The following is a 26,487-nucleotide window of genomic DNA, read 5'->3' as shown; positions in this document are numbered from 1 at the left end:
TGATAGCATGTCTAATATGATTTGGATGTTCACGACAAAACCTATTTCAATTTATATTACTTTGAATCCACAGGAGTATTTCCCAACTGAGATAATGCTCAAAGTGCATTTCTTCTTATTATCATTTTTATAATGCAGAAATAATTCTATGACATTTCTATAAGTTAATGTTGTCCTAGTCACTGACTTATTTAATTCATCTGAAGCCTTAATATGTGCCAAGCATTATGCTTCGGCAAACTAAGACATACTTTTATGTATTTCTGATTTAGTTTATTATGATTTAATAAAGCCCCTCTGCAATAAAATAATGTGTGATGAATTCAATTCTTCCTCAAGTATTCTCAATAGTAGTAACAGCTATTATTTTAAGTGTGTTCACTGTGTACTAAATATCATGGTAAACCCTTTACAATGACTTTCTAATTTAGACTCTGACCTCTTTATAGATAGATGTTATAATTAGCGCCATTTATTTTTAAGAATAATGAATTAGACTTTTAGAAGCTACTGTATTGAGTAAGCTACTTTACCTTGTACACGTCTTCCTCTTCACCATCATAGTGCACAGGTCATGCGAAGTCAGTGGAACCAAAGTTCAGGAATAATTGTGAGGCAAAAATTTAAGGATGTTTGCTTTGATTCAAGTTAAGCATGTTGGATGTTTCAGATTACATTAGGTGTGTATGTGTCTGAAAAATGTTCAGAGGCTTGAAACTGGTATCTGTGAAATAGTTATTCACTTTAATATTCAATAGGTTGCAATAATGGATTTTAGATCAAAACAAAAAGAGTTTAGATCAAAGGTATTATACCTAATATATTAAATTAAAATATAGAAAATAAACTAAGACGAGTTATATTGACAAAAAAAACCCTGCTAATTTAAATTATTTAATTTAATAATTAAATTAGGTAGGGTCTGGAGCAGTAGCACAGCAGGTAGGGTGTTTGCCTTGCACACGGCCAACCCGGGTTTAATTCCCAGCATCCCATATGGTCCCCTGAGCACTGTCAGGGGTAATTTCTGAGTGCAGAGCCAGGAGTAATCACTGTGCATCACCAGGTGTGACCCAAAAAAGAAAAAAAAATATTTACCTAGTTGACGGATATATGACTTCTGCCCGGATATTAGGGTGGTTGTGGTTGATTCCTCCCATTTTCTTTTTTCCCAAGAATTGCTTTAGCTATTCGTCAGGGCTTATTGGTCCATATGAATTTCAGGAGTGTTTGCTCCATTTCTTTGAAGAATATCATGGGTATCATTATGGGGATCGCACTGAATTTGTACAATGCTTTAGGAAGTATTGCCATTTTGACAATGTTAATTCTCCCAATCCATGAGCAGGGAATATCTTTCCATTTCCTCGTGTCCTCTTTTATTTCCTGAAGTAGCGTTTTGTAGTTTTCTTTGTACAGGCCCTTTACTTCCTTAGTTAAGCTAATTCTTAGATAGTTTATTTTCTGGGGTACAATTGTGAACGGGATTGTTTTCTTCATGTCACTTTCTTCTCTCTCACTATTTGCGTATAGGAAAGCCATGGACTTTTGGGTATTGATTTCATAGTCTGTAACTTTACTATTCAAGTCTATTGTTTCTAGGAGTTTCTTGGTAGAGGTTTTATGGTTCTCTAAATATAGTATCATATCGTCTATGAATAGTGAGAGCTTGATTTCTTCCTTTCCTATATGGATGCCCTTAATAACTGTTCCTTGCCTAATCTCTATTGCAAGTACTTTCAGTACTATATTGAACAGCAGTGGAGAGAGTGTGTATCCTTCTCTCATCCCTGATCTTAGGGGGAAGGCTCTCAGTATTTCCCCATTGAAGATGATGCCTGCTATAGGCTTGTGGTAGATAACTAAATTGAGTAAAGTCCCCTCTATACCCATTTTGGCAAGGGTTTTCATCAAAAATGGGTGCTGGATCTTGTCAAATGCTTTCTCTGCATCTATTGATATCATCATATGGTTTTTATCTTTTCTTTTGTTTATATGATGAATTTTGTTGATTGATTTCGTAATGTTAAACCATTTTTGCATCCCTGAATGAATCCCACTTGGTTATGGTGATGATCTTTTTGGTGAGTTGTTGAATTCTATTCGCTAGTATTTTGTTGAGCATATTTGCATTCATGTTCATCAGAGATATTGGCCTTTAGTTTTTTTTGTGGTGTCTTTGTTTCCTTTTGGTATGAGAGAGATATGTTTGGGAGAATTTCTGTTCATTCAATTTCCTGGAAGAACTTGAGAAGGACTGGCAAAAGGTCCTCTTTAAATGTTTGAAATTCGCCAGTGAATCCATCTGGATCTGGGCTTTTGTTTTTGGCAAGACTTTTGATTACAGTTTCGATTTCCTTGATGTTAATAGGTTTATTCAGGTACTCTATATCTTCTTGACTCAGCTTTGGGAGATTATAGGAATCCAGGAATTTATCCATTTCTTTTAGGTTCTCTTGTTTCATGGCATACAGACTTTCAAAGTAGTCTCTGATGATCTTTTGAATTTCTTTGGTTTCTGTTGTGATATGGCAGGACCCCTGGGTCAATTTTAGTAACATCAATGACACCAATGCGCAGAATACAGTCACGATGGAATGTGCTCAGGGGTGGACTCGAACCCTCCTCACTTCAACCCAGCTGGGTTGTGGAGAAGCCCTCATTCCTATTCGATATGCCAGACACAGTAACAACAAAGTCTCCAATGGAGACATTACTGGGCCCGCTCGAGCAAATCGATGAACAATGGGAGGGCCTTTACCTTTACCTTTACCTGTTGTGATATCTCCATTCTTATTTCTGATTCGGTTTATTAGGTTTCTCTCTCTGTTTTTTTTTTTTTGTGAGTCTTGCTAGTGGTTTATCTATCTTGTTTATTTTCTCGAAGAACCAGCTCTTGGTTTCATTGATATTTCGGATTGTTCCTTTGTTTGCCTTGTTATTGATTTCTGCTCTAAGTTTTATGATCTCTTTCCTTCTGCGTGATTGGGCTCTTTTTGTTGATCCTTTTCTAAGGTCTTGAGCTGTGAAGTCAAGTTGTTTACATGGGCCCTTTCTTCCTTCCTGAGAAATGCTTGCAGACCTATAAATTTTCCCCTTAATACGGCTTTAGCTACATCCCACAGGTTCTGGTAGCTCGTGTATTTATTCTCATTTGTTTCCAGGTATCTTTTGATTTTGTCCTTGACTTCCTTCCTGAACTACTGGTTGTTTAACACTGAGTTGCTAATTTTCTAGGTGTTTGACTTGGTTCTTGTTTCTGAGTGCTATTCACTTCTATTCTCAGTGCATCATGGTCTGAAAAGATTGTTGATAATATTTCAATCTTCCTGATTCTATTGAGGTATGTTTTTTGTCCTAGCAAATGGTCTATTTTGGAAAATGTTCTTTGTGCACTGGAGAAGAATGTGTACTCTTTCTTTTTGGGGTGTAACGCCCTGTATAGTTCTATGAGTCCTCTCTCTTTTATTTCTTCTTTCAAAGCCAATGTTTCCTTGCTGAGTTTTGTTCTTATTGATCTATCCAGAGGTGATAAGGTGATGTTGAAGTCTCCTGCTACTATTCTGTTGCTAGCAACGTCCTCTTTAAAATCCATTAGCAGTTGTTTTAAATATTTAGCTGTTCCCTCATTAGGTGCATATACATTTAAGAGTGTGATTTTTTTCCTGTATCCCTTGATGAAGAGAAAAGAGCCTTCGCTGTCCCATCTAATCTTTTTCAACCTGAAATTGATGTTGTTGGATTCTAGTATGGTCACCCCAGCTTTTTTGAGGGAGCTGTTTGCTTCCAACATTGTTTTCCATTCTTTAATTTTGAGTCTGTGTTTGCTCTGACTGTTGAGATGAGTTTCTTGTAGGCAGCAGAATGTTGGGTTCTGTTTCTGCATCCATTTTACCACTCTGTGTCTCTTAATTGGTGAATTTAGACTGTTGATGTTGAGAGAGATTATTGTTATGGGGTTTTGTGTCATCTTTCTGTAAGGGTGTGGTCTGCTTGTAGGATTTATCTTGTCTTATAGTAGCCCCTTTAGCCCTTGTTTTAGGTTTGGTTTTGAGTCTATGAAGTTCCTGAGCTGCTGTTTCTCTAGAAAATAGTGTGCAGTTCCTACGAATTTGAGTGAGTTTAGCCAGATAAAGTATTCTTGGTAAATCATTCATTTCAGTGAGTTTTTTTCACAATATCCCACCATTGCCTTCAGGCTTGGAGGGTTTCCTCTGATAGGTCTTCTGTGAATCTAAGGGATGCTCCTTTGTATGTGATTTCCTTCTTTGCCCTTGCTGCTTGCAGTATTTTGTGTCTATTGGTGGCATCGATCATTCTAACTATGGTATGTCTTGGAGTGTTTTTGTTAGGGTCTCTTTTAGCTGGCACCCTTCGGACTCCTTGAATCTGAATGGCTGCACTGTCCAGCTCTGGGTATTTTTCAGCAATGATTTGTTTAATCATGTTTTTTCATTGAGATTGCTTCCCTGAGCTTCTGGTGATTCTACTGTTTTTCCTCTTGGAATCATCTCCTAGGACTCTGATTCACTCTCGAGCTATATTGAGATCTCTTGCCATTGTTTGTTGTTGCCTGTTGGCTTCGTGCAGCTGACCTTCCAGCTCACTGATTCTGTCCTCAGCTGTGGTCATTCTACTGTTGAGGGAACAGAGTGAGTTTTTTTTTTATTTCATCTACAGTGTCTTTTATTCGTGACATTTCTGCTCTCATTTCTTCCCGTAATTTGTCCATTTTTTCTGTTATGTTACTGGATATCTGTCTGACTGTTTCATTGAGTTCATTGAACATCTTTATGATTTCATATCTGAATTCTATCTCAGTGAGGTCCTTTAAGTGAGTACTACCTACTGGGCCTTCTGGACTCTTTTCATCTTTGTCCCCACGTGATGGGGATTTGCATTGTTTCTTCATATTGGTGTGTAGGTATGGGAACTGAGATGTTACATTATATTTCTTGGTATGAGTAAACTAACTGTGACCGCATGAGCGTTGGCCACTGGGAATTATGTCATGCCTACTTCTGCAGAAGCCAAGCCCATTTTTAAAGTGGCCATTCCCACACACGGACCTGGTAGCTGGGAGGGGACGACCAATAGGGCATTGGGGTCGAAGAGGATAAGGTTCAGGACTGCTTTTGTCCCAGCCTCCTAGAGGATGCCTGGGGCACTTGCACGGCGAAAGCCAAGTCCCAAGTTCGAATGCTGGTGGATTAACTGATCTGGGATGGGAAGAAGACCGGCAGGGTGTTGGGGATGAAGATGAAGAGAGATTTTACTTTTTAAAAAATATTCATCATTATCATTGGTTTCTTAGTCCTAAGACTTTAGAAGGCTGACATTTCTCCATTATAAATTTAAGTCAAATTCTAGATAACTTTTTCAAATGTGAATATGACTTTATGCAGATACTACTTTTGTTTTTATTTTTTTAAGTTTACAGGTTGCTACTAGTCAAAGTACTCAACTCTTTAAGACTCTCATATATTGCCACTAATAATTACAGACTTTTTTGATTACTAACATGTTTGGAATTGAAAACCTTTTTTTTGGTATTAACTTATCTAATAATTAAAAAATTTTAGATTCATTGTATTGATGAATGTTGGCTTCAAAGCTGGTCATAAACTTTTTTTTTGGTTTCAACTTATCTAGCAATTAGAAAATTTTAGATTCACTGGTACTGCTGAATGTTGGCTTCAAAGCTAGTTACAATAAAGTAGAATAAATCATTATTATATCTCTAATTTTCTTTTTGAGTAAAACAGTACTAGCTAAAGAGATGCATGGCAAGATTTGCAAAAATTTCTGGCCAGAGCCATAGTACAACTTGTAAGGCATTTCGTTTACACATGACACACATGGGTTCAATATGTGGCACTCCATATGGGACCATAAGTACCCCTAGGAGTGATTCCTGAGCTCAGAGCCAGGAGTAAGCCCTGAGCACTGCCTGATATGGGCCCAAACAAAAACAAAAAGAAACCACGAAAATATTATGACTCTTATTCAGAGTTTCAAATTTTTCTTTAGAACAATCGTGACCATTGACACTTTCAAATTCAGTCATAGTGTGCCTTAATGATAGGATTCTGAACAACATCCAAACGTATTTGTTTTCTGAAGCAGGAAGAGTTAAGATGGATCTGTTAATCAGATAATAGAAATTCATAAACATTACATTAATGCCAAGTGAGTAAATTAGTACAATTTTGGGAGTAAACCATGGAACTCAGGGGTAAACTACAGTATAGCAGAGCTCAAGATCTTGAATTATACTCCTGGGATCTAAATACTTCTCTACAATTCACTGGCAAGTGAACACTATCTAATCTGTTAAAAGGGCGTAATAGAAACTACTTATAAAAGTACCTATTTACTTAGTTTTCAAAGTTGTGCATATATTGGACATTTCAGTGTTCGTTTCACATAATGAAGGCTCAATGTTTTCTAAAAATCTGTACTTAATGTTTCCAATTTAATAAAATTTAATCAAAATATCACCAGGAAGTTCTAACAGCAGAAATCTGTGTTGTAACTGATGACTACCTCATGATACTAATATAAATAAGTAAATTATGTCTCATCTAAATGAATTCTTCCTAGAAAATACCTCCCAATTATTGCTTTGGTTACATATCAGATATAGTCTTCAGGACTTAGAAAAACTTATCAATATAACAACTAGATTAAATGGACTCTAGCCCTCTGCTCTCATTTACAGGGAGATAAATACAAGCTTGCATTTTTGGTGTTTTTTTTTCTAAGTACTTCACTGTATTCTGTTTTGCTAAATACTGTCAATTTACATACTCAGGGATTAGAAAGTAGAAGATATTTTAATGAGATTTTCAAACTAATTAGCCTCCTGCCTGATGTACTCAGTGACAAGAAAAATAAATAGCATATCATGATTTCTACTGAAATTAATGGCATTACTACTTGCTCTTTTACCACACAGGAGAATAATGTACAGAGCAATATTATACTACTACTACTGAACACTGAGAATTTTTGTGTTCTTTTTTCTCAATTTAAACCATCAGATATTAATGTGATAACAAGAAAACAGTGAACCATAAGCAAGGTTACTAAAAATATCTAATGTGTCAATTTTAAACTAAATTGGCCTTACTCTCTTTTAATATTGCTCATGGCATTGACTCAAACTACTGCAAGTTGACTTATTTTTCCAGGATGCACTGAGGATTTGATTGACTCATAAACACTGATTTAACAACACCATGTATTTACAGTTCTAGTGAGAAATCCAGAGTGTTTTACTGAGCAAAGCATAGTAACAAAACCAATCTAACCTTAACCTTAAGAGTAGTATATCTCAACTGTCCAAATAGACATAATCTCTCAACACACATACACACACACACACGCACGCACACACAAATTTAGAAATATTTGTTCATCCGAGCATTCAGCCGAAGAGAAGAACAACATGGAGGGCGGGATCCACAGATCCCGAAGGAAAAAAAAAAAAACAGTTTCCAAAAAGAGCCGAGATCATCGGGAAGTCCGAGATGGGGTAGGTACCGCATCCCGCCTCCCCCAGATGGAACCCCGGTGACCAGAAACCTCTACAAGCACAGCTCGAGTATGCGGGACCTAGGACTTTTCCTCAAAACCGCGCGGCCGCGAAAGCGGCCGCGCGACATCTCTCTATATACAAAGTGATCCATGGGAAGTAAACCACCTAACGTTTCTCTCTGAAAATCATAGTTAAGCTTTGAGCACGGCCACAGCCCCAGAAACACAAGGACTTAATGCATAACCCAGCAGCTTGGAGCAGAAAAGTGAACGGGCTATGTGTTAACCCAGGCCATCAAGTCTGCCAGAGGGGAAAGGGTATTGGTCCCTTCCGCCCTCTCCTCTCTGGAAAGAAAGATGGCGGCCACATGGGAGCCTTGTGGACAGCAGGTATGAGCCGGGGGTGTGGGGGCGACTAAAACCTCATGGGAAGGGGGGCGTTCCGGTCCATCCTTCACGCCCTACCGAGGTCACCAGTTGCCCCCCACGAGCGGCTCTCCAGCACGGCCACAGCCCCAGAAGCACAAGGACTTAATGCAGAACCCAACAGCTTGGAGCAGAAAAGTGAACGGACTATGTGTTAATCCAGGCCATCAAATCTGCTGGAGGGGAAAGGGTGTTGCCCCATTCGCCCTCTCCTCTCTGGAAAGAAAGATGGCGGCCACATGGGAGCCTTGTGGACAGCAGGCATGAGCCGGGGGAGCGGGGGCGACTAAAACCTCATGGGAAAGGGGGCGTTCCGGTCCGTCCTTCACGCCCTACCGAGGTCACCAGTTGCCCCCCACGAGCAGCTCTCCAGCACGGCCACAGCCCCAGAAGCACAAGGACTTAATGCAGAACCCAGCAGCTTGGAGCAGAAAAGTGAAAGGACTATGCGTTAATCCAGGCCATCATGTCTGCCAGAGGGGAAAGGCTGTTGGTCCCTTCCGCCCTCCTCCCTCTGGAAAGAAAGGTGGCGGCCACATGGGTGCCTTGTGGACAGCAGGTATGAGCCGGGGGTGTGGGGGGCGACTAAAACCTCATGGGAAGGGGGACGTTCCGGTCCGTCCTTCACGCCCTACCGAGGTCACCAGTTGCCCCCCGCGAGCGGCTCTCCAGCACGGCCACAGCCCCAGAAGCACAGGGACTTAATGCAGAACCCGGCAGCTTGGAGCAGAAAAGTGGAAGGACTATGCGTTAATTCAGGCCATCATGTCTGTCCGGAGGGGAAAGGGTGTTGCCCCAGTCGCCTTCTCCTCTCTGGAAAGAAAGATGGTGGCCGCATGGGAGCCTTGTGGACAGCAGGTATGAGCCGGGGGAGTGGGGGCGACTAAAACCTCATGGGAAGGGGGGCGTTTCGGTCCGCCCTTCACGCCCTACCGAGGCCACCAGTTGCCCCCCACTAGCGGCTCTCCAGCACGGCCACGACTCCAGAGCACAGAAACCAATTTCTTAACTATCTGACTTTCAGTATAAATACTTCCAGGGTCAATAAGTAAAATAGCAGAAATCCAAAGCCAACATTTAATTCTTGAACCCAGCTGTAGAAAGCAAATCACGTCACAATGCTTTTTCAGCATGTCTGATTTGGGGGGGGGGGGTAAACTCTAAATAATAGTGGTGAATCTTTTTTTGAAACAATGAATCTAATCAAAGCAGATAGAGTGTTAACTAGAATTCATCTGCCCCACAGGGACTGGGAGGGGTGGGGGGTGGGGTTTTATTGGGGTTCTTCATGGTAAAAAAAAAAAAGTATTGGTAAAGGGAAATGTGTTTGATATTTGCATGACTGAGACCTAAACCTGAAAGCTCTGTAACCTTTCCCACGGTGATTCAATAAATAAATTAAAAAAAAAATAAATAAATAATCTTAAAAAAAAAAAAAGAAATATTTGTTCATCCCTGTTTTATGCTGTCAATATTGTTCATGAAGGTTACATGATTTTATGTACTTTTAAAGGGCAAAGTACAATGATGGTATGGTCATGACCAGCACCCCACTTAGTTTACCTAACAGAGAAAGAGATTTACAAACACATTAGGTAATTGTTGCAGTGGTATCCTTCAATAAGGAAATGTAAATGTGTTATTAATATGTTTGACCTTTACTCTAGCAACATTTCCTAATACTATAGACAAGGCAACAATGGTTATTAGAAAGTAGAGTATAAAGGGCATACTCTTAGGTATAAAATTTTGAGATAATAAAAAAATGTTACTGAAAGCTACAAATGTGATATTTTTCATGAGTGGTCAGTTCCTACAACTGTCACTGTCACTGTCTTCTTGTTGTTCATCAATTTGCTTGAGCAGGCACCAGTAACGTGTCTATTGTGAGACTTGTTAATGTTTTTGGCATATCAAACATGCCAAGGGGAACTTACCAGTTTCTGCCTTGTAAGCAGAATACTCTCGATAGCTTGCTGTGCTCTCTGAGAGGGACAGAGGAATCAAACCCAGGTCAGCTGCATGCAAGGCAAATGCCCTACCTGCTGTGCAATCATTCCAGTTCTTACAACATAGCCTTCTAATTCATAACAAGAAGTTTCTGGATAACACCTGTTCTCTCCCAGAACAGTAAATAGGCCCCAAGAGTACTTCTGAGCCCAGAGCCAGGAGTAGCCCTTGAACATCACTGGGTATAAACTAGCCTCCAAGTCTGCTCTGAAAACAACTTGAAACTGAAAAAAGTAAAGTTTAGAGTTTATTAAACTATATATATATATATATATATATCATCTGATTTCTTTCAATTTTTTCGTTAAAGCAACATCAATTTACCCCCTTGTGTTTATCATCAACATATATACTGATGACACCACACATAACCATACATGACACACATCTCTTGTCCTCCCCAAATCCACATACTAACAGAGAAGACAAGCTCAGAGAAATAAATGGTGGCACTCAGACTCCAATTAACTCAAGACCAGGAGTGATTCCTGAGTGCAGAGCTAGGAGTAAGTCCTGAGCACTCCCAGGTGTGGCCCCAAACAAAGGCAAAGGCAAAGGCCCTCCCATTGATCATCAATTTGCTCGAGCGGGCCCAGTAACATCTCCATTGGAGACTTTGTTGTTACTGTGTTTGGCATATTGAATACGTCATGGGGAGCTTGCCAGGCTCTGCCCTGCCGGTGAGATACTCTCGGTAGCCCCTCTCGGGCTCTCAGAGAGGGGCGGAGGAATCGAACTCGGGTTCGCCATGTTAGCTGCGTGTAAGGCAAACGCCCTACCGCTGTGCTATCGCTCCAGCCCCCAAACAAACAAAAAAAAAAAAAGAAAGAAAAAAAGAAAAAGAAAAAACAGCACAAAAAAGAAAAGTTATTGTTCCCAAGAAGCTGTCTCTTCACCAGACTGATGAGGTCTTACTGCATGCCCTGAGAGCTCCCTCCATTCATATCTATTTAACTGCAGCTTCCAAAGGCTGATATCAGAGAGAGCCTGGGCCTGAGTCACCTTTATGTTGACTCTTCAGCACCTGGAGTGCTGAAACGTTTCTGGATTGACCAAGGTACAGGAGGCATTTTGGGTAGGGCATTTGCCTTACCCGTGACCAACCAGGATTCAATTTCTCCATCCCTCTCGGAGAGTCTGGCAAGCTACTGAGAGTATCCCGCCCCCACGGCAGAGCCTGGCGAACTCCCTGTGGCATATTCAATATGTCAAAATCAGTAGCAACGAGTCTCACAATGGAGACATCACTGGTGCCTGCTTGAGCAAATCGATGTACAATGGGAGGAGTGTGCTACAGTGCTACAGTTTTTTAAGTCTCTCAGTATAATTTTATTTTAAGCAACTCCTTTCTATTGCGTAGTATGCTATACAATTGGTACACTGGGAATGAATCATGGTTACATTGTCAAAAAAGTCTTTAGTAAAGTGGACATCCTACTAAATGTATGTAAATGTACGTAAATAATAATATTTAAAATATATCACAGGTTCAATAAAATTTTACGTAAGGTTGAAATAATAGAAAGAATCAAATGATAAATACTTTCTCCACTTTAAAATAAGCACTTTCTTCTAACACCCTTTACCATGCTTAGGGGAAACCAGCTCTCACCTCCAAATCCACACAAATAGCCTTAGCATAACACTAATTTTATGAATACAATATTATAGTTATAACCAGAAAAAATCTAATTTTATCACATCCCTTCTAGAATTCTATAATTATTCCTATCAGAATTTCTACTCAAGAAATAAAAAAAAATAATCTTTCTTCATCTGTCTGTCATTTTAAAACGAGACAGAAAGCAAGTATATAGGTATACTGACATGCCTATTTGATGATGCAAACTTAAAAAAAATAACCACACCATGCCCTACTTATAAATTTAATGATCAGTTAACGAAGATAAATTAAATGATAGTTACTTAAATAAAAGGGTTTGGGGTGAACATAGAAAATGGGTAGGGGAATATGGGTAGCTGTATTTTTCTTTTAAAAGATTACAAATGGCATAGTTGATAGTGCAGTTTGATTTTTTCCCCCTCACTGCAGTTCTGTTTTGAGCGGATAATATGATTACAGGAACAAAGTGCAAATACCTCACATTGCCTGGATAAGGTTATGGCTTAATTTAATTATAGCAATTTACAGCCCCATTGCACAGGGTTGTTAAAAAAATGTGCTACTTGCAGTGGGCAGTAGGTTGACACAAACTAACAATGTACATTTAAACTAAAGTACCTCATTAAATTTTAGGATGCCATTATTCCATGTCTTATTATTATTCTAAATACTGTATTGTGGCCTCTATGACTCATGCAGAGTAGATCATGACAGAATTAATTTTGATGCATGCTGCATTAGTCATACTTTTCTCTCAATTTAAGTGATGTACAATACAGCATATATGGCTGTCAACTTACTTGAGGAAATTTCCAGCGTCTTAGCTGACATAGCTGACATTGTCATTAACGCTAAGAGTATAAACCAACATCACTCTGAATAAGTCTTAGAAGACAGGAAAACAAAATCACTTGGCTTTTCATTAGTATATTATAAAACATGAAACCTGTCAGTGCAAAAGCAAGAGAAGCAAACAGTGTTAGGTGGAGTGTTGGCACCTTCTTCATTTCCTCTGTAACCTTGGCAAGTACACACTCTGAGATGTTGTACTCTTGGATAAGAAATTCTCTGAGTTCTTTCTTAGTCATGTTACTGTAAGACACCACAAAATAATTACCTTATAAAAGTAATCTCTCTTCTCCTTCAAAATATGAAATGGAAACAAAGGTGAGAAGAGCATGACTCCCTAATATACTGCTACTTTTAGAAAATATACTGCTATTTTTTCATAAATAAAGCACATTGGAATACTAACAATTTCTGCTGTGATGTTGGAAAATGAGTAACTGAACTTTGCAGGTAGATAGTCCCTGGAGACTTGCCGTAGACTCTGCAATTCTCGTGCAGGCACTCCTTTGAAACCCCTTGTCAAAAGACCAGGTCATTGGGGAAGAGTACTATATTAAAGTCCTTAGCACTTTAAGTTGGAGGAATATTTTTAAGTAGACTTATTTTGTAGTTTTATAAGTTTCTTCAAAGAGACTTTGCTTGACCCACATGGTTGAGTCTTCCTACTCAGATAAGGCCTCTACTGAAAGGTGGAATTTCCTCTTCTGGAACATTATTATGGTTTTCATATAGTGAGGGGACCATGGTAAATAGGAAGGCATCTTTTCCCAAAAAAGAGACCCTGAGAAAAGAAAATCATTAGAAGCAGTTTATTTATAAAAAGACACATTTGGTTTCTTTTCACAGTTATTCATTTCATCAAAAAACAGCACTAACTCCTACATAATAAGATACTCTGCTTGAACCAGGAAGTGCTCAGTAAATGTACTAGTGCTTACTTTTATTCCAATACATTACACTTAATTTACCAAACACCTGTTTATCACTTTGAGAAAACAGACGCATTCAAACCAGTTAGATGAAATGAGATTAGCACAAGAACCATAAGTAAGATTTGTGATGAAATATACATAGGATTAGAAAATGATAGCTTCAGAGAGTGGGCAAACAAAAGGTTGAAATTTTTTCTTAAGATTTGTTCCGAACAGTTTCCTTGCAGAACTCAAAGAGCACAACTTGACTTGATACACAGGAAAACAGGAAATGTGACAAAATTAAGAATAAATTTTCTCTTCTTATATACTATAAAGGACATGTTCCCAGATCTTTTAAAATAGAAGTTTACTGATTAGATGATCATGAATTGAAAAATATAAAGATAATATCATATAAGAATGGACTACATTCAGCCTATAGATTTGTAACTCATATCATTTGAGTGCCAGGCTTTAAAAATAATTTCATTTTATGGGCTAGAGTGAGAGTACAGCAGTTAGGTCATTTGCCTTATACACGAATGATCCAGGTTCACCCCCAGTACCCCATACAGTCCTCAGAGCCCCACCAGGAACGAATCCTGAGCACAGAGCTAGAAATATGCTCTGAGTCCATATACCAAAAATCATAAAAAATGTCCTTGTCATTAAAAGAATTTAGGAGAATTTGTAAAATCAAGATCAATATGAATTCATACAGAATAAAAATATTAAAAATCATATTAAAAAATAAAGAAAAAGGAAAGTAAGCCCACCTGAGAAAAAAATATGACAGCATCTTAGAACACATGCTGTAAGAGTATGGTCACAAGTTCAAATCCATGATTGTATTGCCACATGCACCAAGCACAATCCTGACTGCTGTTGGATCTTGAGATTCTGTCATCTGTGATGCTCAGTACAATAAGTAATATCCTACTGCACTGCTGCTGGTGTAGGAAAGTACAGAAAGTACCACAACTAAAAAGATATGTGTGCACTATAGCCAGAGTAGACTATCCTTGGCAAATGCATGTGGGTACCACAGTGCCTCCCTGAGGATCCCTTCAATCAAAGCTGGGGCATTTCAAGTAGTTTGACCTGGTGAGCACATGCGCAAGCTCTACAAGCAAAGCAGTGCAAGCCTCGGTATGCACCACAGTCAGTGTGTGTGTAAAAGTCCAGGTCCTCACAGAACACAGCGACAACAGCAGTGAAGCTGAGTGGAAGTAAGAGAAATCCAGGAAATAGGTATAAAAAGCTATAAGTATGGCACACAGACAAAAAATTAAATTAATTAGATATTTAAAGACAATTATTCTATCGAGGAAACTATATATGTGTATATATGCACATGTATTCATTACCTATAGCACAGTAGTACTGTCCTCCCATTGTTCATCGATTTTCTTGAGCGGGCACCAGTAACAACTCACAACAAATTGTGAGACTTGTTGTTACTGTTTTTGGCATATTGAAAACCTCACGGTTAGCTTGCCAGGCTTTCCCATGCAGGTGAGATACTCTCAGTAGCTTGCCGGGCTCTCCGAGAGGGGTGGAGGAATCAAACCCAGGTCGGCCATATCGGTTGTGTGCAAGGCAAACGCCTTATCCGCTGTGCTATTGTTCCATCCCTATTGCTTTTTAAAATACAAGAGAAATAACTGAGTTCTTATAAAAATCTTTATTATAAGTGATCTTGAGAAGACAAACATGTTACTTTTTTTTTAGTAGACTACTCAAAGCATTTCTGGAAATATTCAGCACATTCCCTGTGTTTCTGTTTCATTTTGTATTACTGAACTCATGCTCTCTTATCATTTTCTATTCTTTAGAACACAAAAGGGATGAGTGAGAAGAGCTCCGGGTTAAGAGCTGACATCAAGAGAGAAAATGGAAGCTGCTCTCTGTAGAGTTAGCTTGTTAGGAGGAAGGTGGGTCAGAATTAATAACTAAAGCAGCACTCCCACTCAGCTTTATAAAAGAAATTCATGCCTTTTAAGGTTAGAGTCACAGGCATTATCCAGGTGTCTACATATCTTGTAGGTTTCTAGATATCAACCTATATTCTACACATCACAGAACCATGAACTAAAACTCTGACATCAACTGAAACTATAACTATTCAAATATCTCACTTGAGGGATCTGAGAAACGGGATGGTGTGGGCTGTGCTGCTGATATAGTAGAGTTTTATTGGAGATCTTGGGCAGAAGTTCAAAGATATCAGAGAACCAGAAGATCATATGCAGGGTCCTAATAGAGGCATAAATAATCTTATTAGTGTGTAGGAGACATAATACTTAGAAGAAATATTTTAAAAATACCATAAGGCTGAGGAAACTTATGATTGTTTACAATGCATGACTGTCCTCATATGTCTTGGGCATGCATTGGCCAACTACCTTTTATTGAGAAGTGACGAGAGGAGGAGGAGAGCTCGATGAGGAAGAAAAAGTCTCTGCGACTTACTCGGTAATGAGGAGTGGACTGTGGTATGGATAGTGAGTGGTTCTCAAACGTTTCAAGATTTCTGAATCCTTAGGAGGACTGCTTACACAGAAAGTGCTGGACTCTGTCCAAAGGTAAGGTCAAAAGTAAAATTGAAGAATACACTCTCCTAGCAAATGTTCAAGTGATGACAATTCCGGTCTCAGTAACATTTTTGAGAATTACTGCTGTGTAGCAAGAACCAGAGCAACAACAGTTGTTTGATATCTAGCAGGAACAATGCTGAATGCTGTACAGGTTTTTATTTGTTTGTTTTGGCTTTTGCTGTCACACCTGATAATGATTAGGAGTTATTCCTGGTTCTGCACTCAGGAATTACTCCTGGTGGTGCTTAGGAGAACCTATGGGGTGCTGGGGGTTGAACTCGGGGTCTGCCACATGCAAGGCAAATGCCCTCTCCACTGCATTCTCTCTCTAATGCCTGGTACAGTTTTTAGTATTCTAAAGAAACAAACATTTTTTGTTTAATGTATATACTCATAAATCACTGCATAGGTGGGAAAGAGGGAGTTTGTCCCTACTGAGCAGTGTTCAAGGCTATTTTGGTTCTGTGCTCAGGAGTCACTCCTGATGGTGCTTAGAAAGCTGTATGTTTAAAGAATAAACATTATTAGTTTTAAAAAATATGATAGCTACTGGCAGCCACACCATTTAAAAAAAATGTGCACACACTAAGGCCAGTGTTCAATCCTTCGTGAACATGCATGTGAGCATTGCAGCTCCATCTGTGAGAATGTGAGTGAGCATAACTCACTCCCAGAAAGCACTATAGGTTGCTGTGTGAGCACTACAAACTGATAGGCAGTCCTCAGGGAATACCAAAACTAAAATGCATGAGCACCAAAAACAAGTGCGGCACAACTCCTATTCATCACAATAACCACTCAGCAGAGAGGAAAGAAAAGGAAAAGAAGAAAATTAAAATAAATTTTATTTGAAAAAATAGGGGCCTAGAAGCCTCCACACCCAACCTTTGGCATCTGTGCATAACTACGGCCACAACTCAGAATCTCTGCTGGCTGCATTCTTCAGTGAGGATGGCCTCAGAACCGATACCCTCAGGACTTCTCATAAGAGGAAGTGGATTCTCTTCATTGCCTCCTCATGCTTCCTCTCTCCTTCTCTTTCGTCTCCTTACCATCCCTCCTTTTCCTTACCTCCCAATCTCTCCACTTTCCTTCCATTTCTTTCCCTCTGGGTCCTAGTAGCCTCCATGGCCAGCATCTGCCTTCTCTCCAGGACCTCATCTTCATACCCATAACTCTGTTTGCTGCCACTTATACTCTAAACCACTTTGTTACAATTCGTACCTCACACTGCACACACTTATACTTCCTGTGGTGAACCCACAGACTCGAGAGGAACTCAGGGTTGTTCCAAGGACTTAATGCTGTTAATATCATATCCCTTCTTCTATCAACATATCCCACGGGAAAGTCTCACAAAGAGAGTGGCCGTGGGAAGACAGCATAGAGCCTAAACTGGAGCCAAAAGAGAAGTGGGTCATTGAAAGCAGCCCCCTAAGGAACATCGAATCTCAAGTTCACAAAACAGAAAGAGCCAAAGGTCATTAAGCGGCATGGAAGAAAAAGATAAATACCCAGCCTAATACCCAGAAAGCTCTACCAAGGGAGGCTCTGAGGAGCTCTGAGATGACTATAAAATTGACCTTGAAGGCTTTAGGAAACACAATCAGGAGCCTGCATAGACACTCACTAAACTCAATGAGTGGAGATTACAGCATAGATAATAGAAGACTCTACCAGCACTGCTGGATAATAGAGGACTCTTCTATGACCAATCAGTACTATAATCTCTCAGATAATGAGACACCATGTGGAAGATGTTTAATGAGCTCAAATAAACATGTTCATTTGCTTGTTTTAAAATTCTGTTCCATGAGCACCAAAATTCCATGTGGTTTTTCTTTCCTAGTTATGAGCACAGACTAAAGAGGGTTTTTCCCTTCTCTGGGACTTTAGAAAGTAGTTTCTGGGTCTAAAGAAAGTATTCCAACATTTAAGATTCTAAGACAGATATTTTGGTTATTTGTTTTAGTATCATACCTGGATGTGCTTAGGGCTTACTCATGACTCTGCTTCGAGATTACTGTGGGTAGTACTTAGGGGACCACATGCAGTGCTTGGGGCTGGGGTCAGCCATATGCAAGGCCATTGTCTTAACCTTTTATTTATTTACTTATTTATTTGTTTGTTTGTTTGCTTGTTTGTTTTTTTGCTTTTTTGGGTCACACCCAGCGATGCACAGGGGCTACTCCTGGCTCTGCACTCAGGAGCCACTCCTAGCGGTGCTCAGGGGACCATATGGGATGCTGGGGATTGAACCCAGGTTGGTCACGTGCAAGGCAAACGCCCTACACTCTGTGCTATCTCTCCAGCCCCTACTTTTTTTTTTTTATTGAGAGGAAAGTATTCAGAAGAAAGCCAATGCTCAAAACTGGAAATGTAGGCTGTAACACTCTTTTACCACACATTTTATAAACTGGTTTGTTCTATTACCTGCATTAATGTTTTGTAACTCTTTTTCCACATTTCTTGGATGCAATTATCTCAGAGATGTACATGCCACATAGATGCAAAACATACTTCTTTTATTTTATTCATTCCCAAAGATGGCATATGATGTTATGTTGGCAAAAACAAAAATTTCACATAATCAAAACTTGACAGATTCACAGCAATTGAAGTATCTTATAATGATGGAGATATAATTTGTGCTTTTTACTATGATTATGCTATGTTGATGCTGCATTTTGTAGAGTATAGCTGATTACTATTGTAATTAGCCAAAAAATTTAAATGAAGAACATAAAGGTAAAATGCTACCATATGAAACTATTTGATCATATGCTACAACAAGTATTTTTAGCAGAATCAAACAGTATATCAAAGGCATGCACGTCTTCTGCAATACTAATCATAAAAGTCTTTAAGTATAGAAAAAATTCTTAATTTTCTTGAAAATATTTTTCAGAAACAATCAGTTCTGAGGAATAAAATTGATATATTCCTTTTAATTTGCTGAAATATATCATTAATAACAGAAGATATTTTCAAAGACCTCATTTGTCACAAACTAAAACTCACATGGAAACACAAGACATAATTTACATGGCTTAAACTTTGGTTGTGCTCATGTTTGTGTTCTAAAAGGTAGTTTGACATGTTTTTAGGAATTCAACATTTTAGACATCATATTCTTATTAAATTACAAAGAAATTTTATCATACATTTTAGAAATACATGAGACAAAAATGTTTTCAGATCCCCAAAGAAATCACTGAAACTAAAGTCCATTTTAAGTTGCCAACTATAATCAGACTCAATTAGTTTCATGAAGAATTATAGAGTAGCTCAGTTCTTGAAACATTTGCTCTTGTTAAGAATCTGCTCACATGCTTATTATATGTGCAATTTCTGAAAAGTTTGTAACTTGATATAATTTGCTTTGGGAAGGGACTTATCACTTTGTTTTATAACCCAAATGCATTTTTTTGTAGGCTTAAAAATACACACTAAAATTGCTTAGTCTTTTCAGTGATCTTTTCATACTATTTTATTTTTTCCTAATAATTTTCCATAAAACTTAGATACCAGGGGTATGCATATATCTGTTTATGCAGCACAGCTCTTTTACAAGCCCCCAATATTCTAACAGTTCTATTTTCTCTTACCCATTCTCCCAGATATGTTTTTTTCTTTATGGGAAGCTTATATACCTCAAATTTTCTTCTTGACCTGTCACCAATGCCAGCAGATAATTGGCTGTCTTCATTATCCCAAGGGGAAATGGGGCAGCAAAGAAACTAAAATCATCTGCCCGTCTCACTGGACTTGTGTGTAAGTACTAAAGCTCTTTGTAAAACTATACTTATTGACATTTATGTGGAGTTTGACCAGAACCTGGGAGAAAACCCTTGTATTCTCTCTCAAACCTTGGCTGAAGAGGAGGAGAAGGATAAGGAGAAGGCAAAACTCAGGGGCGAAAAGACAGCAAGAGGAGCTTAAGCAGGACAACACTATCATTGGGAAAGTTCCACACAAGTAATTATATACGGACAAGATTGCAGGTCGTCTTGAAAAATTCTTGGTTTTCACAGACAACACAAAATAACGGAAAATAACCGCTCTTAAAGAGGACTTCAGAACTGGATTCATAGACACCTCATTGACAACATGTAGAGTTTCCTGACTACACCAGCTGGTCCCAATAGTCTGATATTTTAGGAGACATTAGAAATAAAGCAGAAAACTGTTGTAGGGATCATTAAGAGAAATCTCAAAATAAGAAACTAAGCTGAGAGAATAAAGCATGAAAGCATATTTCTAACTCATTTGTGGTTAGGACCACGACTCATAAACTATTTCTTTGTCTTTACTTTGGTTAAGGATGAATGCAAACCTATTACCCTTTGAAAAAGTTGGATAAGAGAAAAAAAGAACTCATACCAGTGATGTAGCTCTCTTTATTTCTTCAGAATTACCTCAAAGTCTTTCAAAGTTCAAAACCCAGTATTTGTAATCATCTTAGCTAAAAGAATGATACTGTGATAAAGACAGTTAAGTGTGGTTTCTCCACAAATAGATTCTGATGATGGTAAAATGGTTCTAGTAAACTAAAAAGTGTCAACACTCATATTCAAGGTCTATCACTGTCAGGTCTGTGGGGTCTTATATTATCTCTAATTCAAAGTCACATACATGGGAGAAATTTTTTAAAAAACAAATCTACCAGTTCCTGCCATATATAATTGTTAGAAAGACTGTGTTATATTGGAAAAAAATCTGAAATATAATCACTGTCACTGTCACTCCCCTCCCATTGTTCATCATTTGCTCGAGCAAACGTCTCCATTGTGAGGCTTGTTACTGATTTTTGGCATATCAAATACGTCATGGGTAGATTGCCACGCTTTACAAAGATCTAAAAGTGAGTATTAAATAAAAATGCATTATTTTGGGTCTAATGACTTGGTGCAGTTTTCAGATATAGATTTTTTTAAAAAGCACAATGCATATAGCATTACTTTAGAAAAAAAATCTTTTGTCTGAGCAATTTTAAGTCTTAACACTGACAATATTAAATTGGTTTCTAAATTTGGTATCTGAGAATTTTGATTATATTTCTTAGTTCTGATTGCGTTTGCAAATGAAACTATGTCTTAAATAAGCCTGCCAAAAATTATGAGTCTATTTTTTCTTGTTCTCAAACATATGCCTGTACACATATACACACATTTCTGAAATCAGTAAAAGAAACAGGTTTTATTGACTTGAAGGCTTTAACATATGACTCAAATGCCTCGGAATTTGACCAAAAGGATAATCTTAATCAAAGTTTAGCTCATAGAAAGACATTCCTGTCTTATACGATGTAAAAACCAGATAGATAGACATGTTTACTTCTTTAGTTAGAGTCATTTTTAAGTCTAAGAATGAGAAATTTTCCTAAACAATATCTTTTCCTTCCCTTTTTCCTTCCTTTTTTCTTCCTTCCTTCCTTCCTTCCTTCCTTCCTTCCTTCCTTCCTTCCTTCCTTCCTTCCTTCCTTCCTTCCTTCCTCCTTTCTTCCTCCCTCCCTTCCTCTCTTCATTCCTCCCTCCCTCCCTTCCTTCCTCCCTTCCTCTCTCCCTCCTTTTCTTTCTTCCTTCCTCCTTTCTTCCATATACGCTTTCATTTCTAAAAGTGATGTGAACAGGCATCTTCATATTCAGAAATTATAAAAAAAACTAGCACCACATAAATGTCTGAGAAACTCCTTAAAAATCAGTGCTTCTCGTTTTTCAAAGGTTTATTTATTTATTTATTTCTGGGGGAAAAAAGCAAGTAGCTCATCAGTTCTCTCACAAAAATCTTCAAATGATTTTTGGAAAGAAGTGAATTTAAAGTGTGTTCAGTCATACTCTATTCAAGCGAAGCAGTGAGAGTCTTTGAATCAGAACTACAGCTCACCATAATCTGGTTAAAATTATCTCCAGCACCACCTGTCATTATTAATATGCAGCAGAAGGAGAACTACCTTCAGCCTGAGCTCTGGTGCTGTAAATGTGGCCCATCAGCCTGCCAGGGTCTGTTTTATCATAATGGCAGTTACACTTTTAATCCTTGAACGTCAATAGAATCACTGAAGGTAGCTCAGAGTTTAATTGGAATGTGTTTTAAGAAAAATTTCTTTTACATTCACTATGAAAGAATAGTCATAGATATTTTAAAATATTTCAGATCTATAGGTTTTATTACATTTATAGGTTTTATTACATTTACAGACTTATTTTTTTTAACTTTGCTTTGGGGTGACACCTGAAAATGTTCAGAGATCACTGCTAGTGGTACGTGGGAAATAAATGAGGTGCTGGAGACCAGCCAGGATCAACTGCATGCAAGTCAAGTGCCGCCCCCCCTTTAATTTCTTTCTGTCCCCCAAGCTTAACCAAAGCACTTGTGAATGAATGAAATTCTTCAAATATTTTTTTCCCAGAGATTGGTTCAGTGCATCAACTATTTTTATTTCTAGAACTTAAGAGAGTCTTGCAAACATACATGTTATCAAAGATGTTCTGATGCTAGTATCACATGTCATATAATTTAAGAAATGACAAAAAGAGCCAAACGTATAGTAATGCAAATAAGACACTTATTTTGCATTCAGACGACCTGGGTTCAATCACTGGTACCATATACAATTAAACACTGCCAAGACTGATCCCCAAGCAGAGAGCTAGGAGTCAGCCTCAAGCATAGACAGGCACAGTCACCAAATGAACAAAAGCTTAATGAGAGTTTTAGAAAAATCAACAGTGCTGACCAAATCACCAAACTGCCAGCTTCTTCTGCAGAGTCAAGGATCTCTGGGTATGGATCCCAGACACCCAGGTATCTAACCATGTTTGGGGAGGACCACAAGCAAAACAGGACTACTCAGTTATTTAAAACATTTCTGTCCCCCATATATTTAGGTAGGATAAATAATTAAAAGACTTTTATTATAATTCGTATATGTCCTTTAAGAATTCTCCAAATTTAAAATTCATTTTATTTTCTCTTGTAATTCCCCATTACCATGTAAGTGTAATGCCATGAAAAAACATTATAGGTTAAAAACAAAAAGATGGAAGAAACATATATGCTAAAACTATTTTCTATGTACCTGTACTTAAATTAATCTTACTCATGTCTTGAATCCCTAGACTTGTCAATTACTTTGTAGAAGAGAGCAGGCTCTCAACAATATCCATATTTTATGAGACCTTATAATGAAATTAAATCTAATAATTTGTTCCTCAGAGAAGTATTTAAACAGCATATATTTTAGCAATGAATATTTTCCAAATATTTTACTAAAGATGCTGATAAATTGATATGGGATACATGCAATAAAAATTTGTAAATTATATATGTAAATTATCTTGGGAATATGTCCGACTTTGAATATGACAGAAATTGAAAAGGAGAAAAGAAAAACAACACATGCAAAGCATACCTGAGGAATGTTAGAATAGAACAGTATATTTTTCCAGGGTGAAAATAATGGCAGTATATTTCTTCGAAAGGCACCAGAAAGTCATGAAAGCAGAAAGTAGGGTTCTGCAAATATGAGCTTTTTTATTCAGCTAAACTTTAGTGTTTTGAGGCCCCAAATACAACACCAGATTCCACATATAAAAAAATCAAATTTATTTAAAAAAGAAAAATGAAAAGAATTTATGAAAGTAATATTAGTAGTGAGAGGAAAAAATGTAAAACATATTTTTTTACCCAGGAGTTATCAATTTATTTTTCTGTAAAGGAACAGAGAGCAAATATTTAAGCTCTTATATGCCATATGATTTCTGTTGTATTTGTTCTATTTTGACCTAGTAGCCTAAAAGAAAACATAAACATGAATGAATGACTGATATTGTTCTAATAAAAATTTATTAAAGAATCTATGAAACATATTTAAAGCTTGGGCTATCTTTCACTGAACTCCAAAATACAAAAAAGAAATAAGACCAAAAATATATTCATTTCATAAAGCTGAATAAGTGAACTTAAGTGGATTTAACTGGTTGATAGAATTTTACAAGAACAAAATTCATCTATTTCTCAATTAGATTAATGTTATGCCAACAATTTTAATTAAAAAATATTTGCCAAGTAGCATAGAGGTCATCTTTACTTTCCATTTGGGCCACACCAAATATTTGTACTCCTAATTACAAATCTACCAATCATGTGGATGACTGTTCTTTAATCAGAAAGACTTTTCTATTTTTGTTTGTTTGTGCAAGTGCATGCATTCAATATATTGACCCGATTTTCTCTCCTAATTGCAATTACAATAAAGCTTGGAAGTTATTCTAGATATCTCTGTCACCTTTCTTATGCGGTCTTGTCCATCTCTTGATTTAACTCCAAAACAGCTCTTGCTTGCTTACCTCTCTTCCACGTCTTGTTAAGATTTCTGAAAAGTTATCTAACTGTAATCTATCCTATCCTTTTCCACACTAAAGCATCTGTTTTTTCTTTTGCTTTTTTTTTTGGGGGGGGGCAGGGCAGACCCAGTAGTTCTCAGGAGTCGCTCCAAATTGTGCACTTAGGGATCACTCCTGATTGCAAGGCTTTGGGGTTCATTTTGGGCAGCAAGGATTAAACCTAAGTTGTGCCACGTTTAAAGTAAGTACACCACCTGCTCTACTATCTCTGTAACCCGTTAGTTCTACTTTCGAAAGGCAGTACCACTGTGCTTAAATTACTTCCCTTCAGTTAACAGAGAAAGTAAAACCCTACACAAGGCTTCCACCATTCTGTCGGCCAGCTATATGCAATCCTCTCCCATCTGCTCTCTCACTGATGTCTTCAATGGTTCTGGGCTCCAGTCACAGAGGTTGACTCTGTATTTTGCATATTTCTGTCAAAGGATCTTGGATTAGAACAGTCTTTCTCACCTCCCACCTCCTTGTTTAGTTAACTATTACATAACAGCAAAGATTATTTTACACTTCATTTCCCAATAACTACCTCAAAGTTCTGCTGCTGGAACTCTCTTTGTGCCATTATGGACAGACAGTAGTGAGGTATGTAAAACACAAAGGATGTTCCTTATTATGAGCCTCATACAAGTAAAGGTTCATTGTCTTCAGGGAGATAAATGGTGACAGACAACAGGATATCTAATCACCATGGAAATACAGACCAGAACAGGGGGTAAAATGAGGGATGAGAAATATATCATTCAAATCTCACATTTTATGTGCTCTTGTGGGTCTCTGAATTACTTATTGTGAAAAATTGTCTTGCAATACTGACAAAAAAGATCTGAAAGGAAGGTTCTACAGGGAGTTTGAATGGGATCAAATTCTTCTATTTTTAGGTAAAACACTACTTAATTTAATTTATAGACTGGTAGGTTTAGAGCATTACCTTATCATTATTGACATTATCAAACATAAAAAAGCATAATAGGTTTTTGTCATGTGAAGTGGATAAATATAGATAAAATTGTCATGAATTAGACCTGAGATAATTTTTCAATTCCTGAATATAATATATATATATATTCACATATACACATTTCATACCATTATATTTTGGCAGCAATTGCAAAGTTCACCATCTGTTCTTAGAATAAACTGTCCAAACATAAAAGGAGAAAAGTCTATTAATCAATTCAACTAACAATTTTGAAGAAGTCATTTGATTTCTTTAAGAGATATTTTAATTATATTTATCACAAGCTATTAATACAACTACTTCATCTAGAAGATCTTTGATATTTGGAGAGAAAAACACACTGAGCAGAAATATTTTCATAGGCTATTTCTATTCCATTCTGTTATTTTTTGCTATAATTCTTTGCCAAAAATGTTACAACTTTCTAACAGCATAATTTTGCCCACTGCTGCAACAAAGAGAAAAAGAGGAAGTGGAGAAAAAAATCAACTAAAAGAAATGTTTTCTAAGTAACAGTTGCTCTAAAGAGTAACAAAGTTCACGGAAACAATTCAATCAAATACTCTGCACTTAAAGAGACCAACAGAAATGTTGCATTGAACATTTCCAGAGATGTTGCTCACATGCTATGTCATGGATATCTTGGTTACTGTGGTTAGACAGCATGGTTTGTGCTTAACTGCAGAATTATTATAAATAGGTTAGGTCAATGTAGAGAAAAAGACAAAATTGTTAGGAGATTCCATGTAATTACAAGATAAAAATTAAACTATGAAGAGAAAACTAGGCCATGTTTGACAGGAACGTCACTAGCACTGTACTTGCACCATAAAACTTTCTGGTCTAATTTTTGAGTTGGTCTAAGAGGCCAGTTGCTTGCTAAATACTTTGCTTCAAGATACAAACTTCACTGTACAAAGCAGTTTTGCTTTGGACATTAGGTTCCTTTACATGTCTTGTACTTTTTTTTTTTTCGACATCTGGTAGAACTAAATGAATATTGTAAATAATAGTGTCTCAATATTCATGAATTTAGTGGAGAAAACATCTAAAGGATAAGCATCCTATACATGAAAAATGCATAATAACTATGTAATCCAATACTAGGGTGAAACAATTTAGGTAAAGGCATTTCTGTTTGACTGTATTTCAGCATGCATTG

The 26,487-nt window shown here is 37.6% G+C and overlaps 1 protein-coding gene across 2 annotated transcripts in view; it reads right to left on the bottom strand.

Moving 5' to 3' along the window:
- The window catches only part of NKAIN2 (sodium/potassium transporting ATPase interacting 2), an 838,713-nt gene that overhangs the window by 101,875 nt on the left and 710,351 nt on the right, over window positions 1-26,487 (bottom strand). Inside the window, exon 4 of one of the 2 annotated variants that reach the window (XM_056125231.1) lies at window positions 15,574-15,618. The exons of the other annotated variant lie outside the window; for it this stretch is intronic. Within the exon in view, the coding sequence (XP_055981206.1) occupies window positions 15,589-15,618 (30 nt within the window). The 3' untranslated portion in view covers window positions 15,574-15,588. Of the gene's footprint in view, window positions 1-15,573; window positions 15,619-26,487 lie in introns of those variants that run through there. 2 annotated transcript variants of the gene reach the window in all.

The sequence above is a fragment of the Sorex fumeus genome, unplaced genomic scaffold (genome assembly GCF_029834395.1).
Source record: "Sorex fumeus unplaced genomic scaffold, SorFum_2.1 ptg000054l, whole genome shotgun sequence".
In the NCBI taxonomy this organism is placed as follows: domain Eukaryota; kingdom Metazoa; phylum Chordata; class Mammalia; order Eulipotyphla; family Soricidae; genus Sorex; species Sorex fumeus.
The sequence above is the reverse complement of the archived record's forward strand: the minus strand, read 5'-3'. Positions and strand labels throughout refer to the sequence as shown.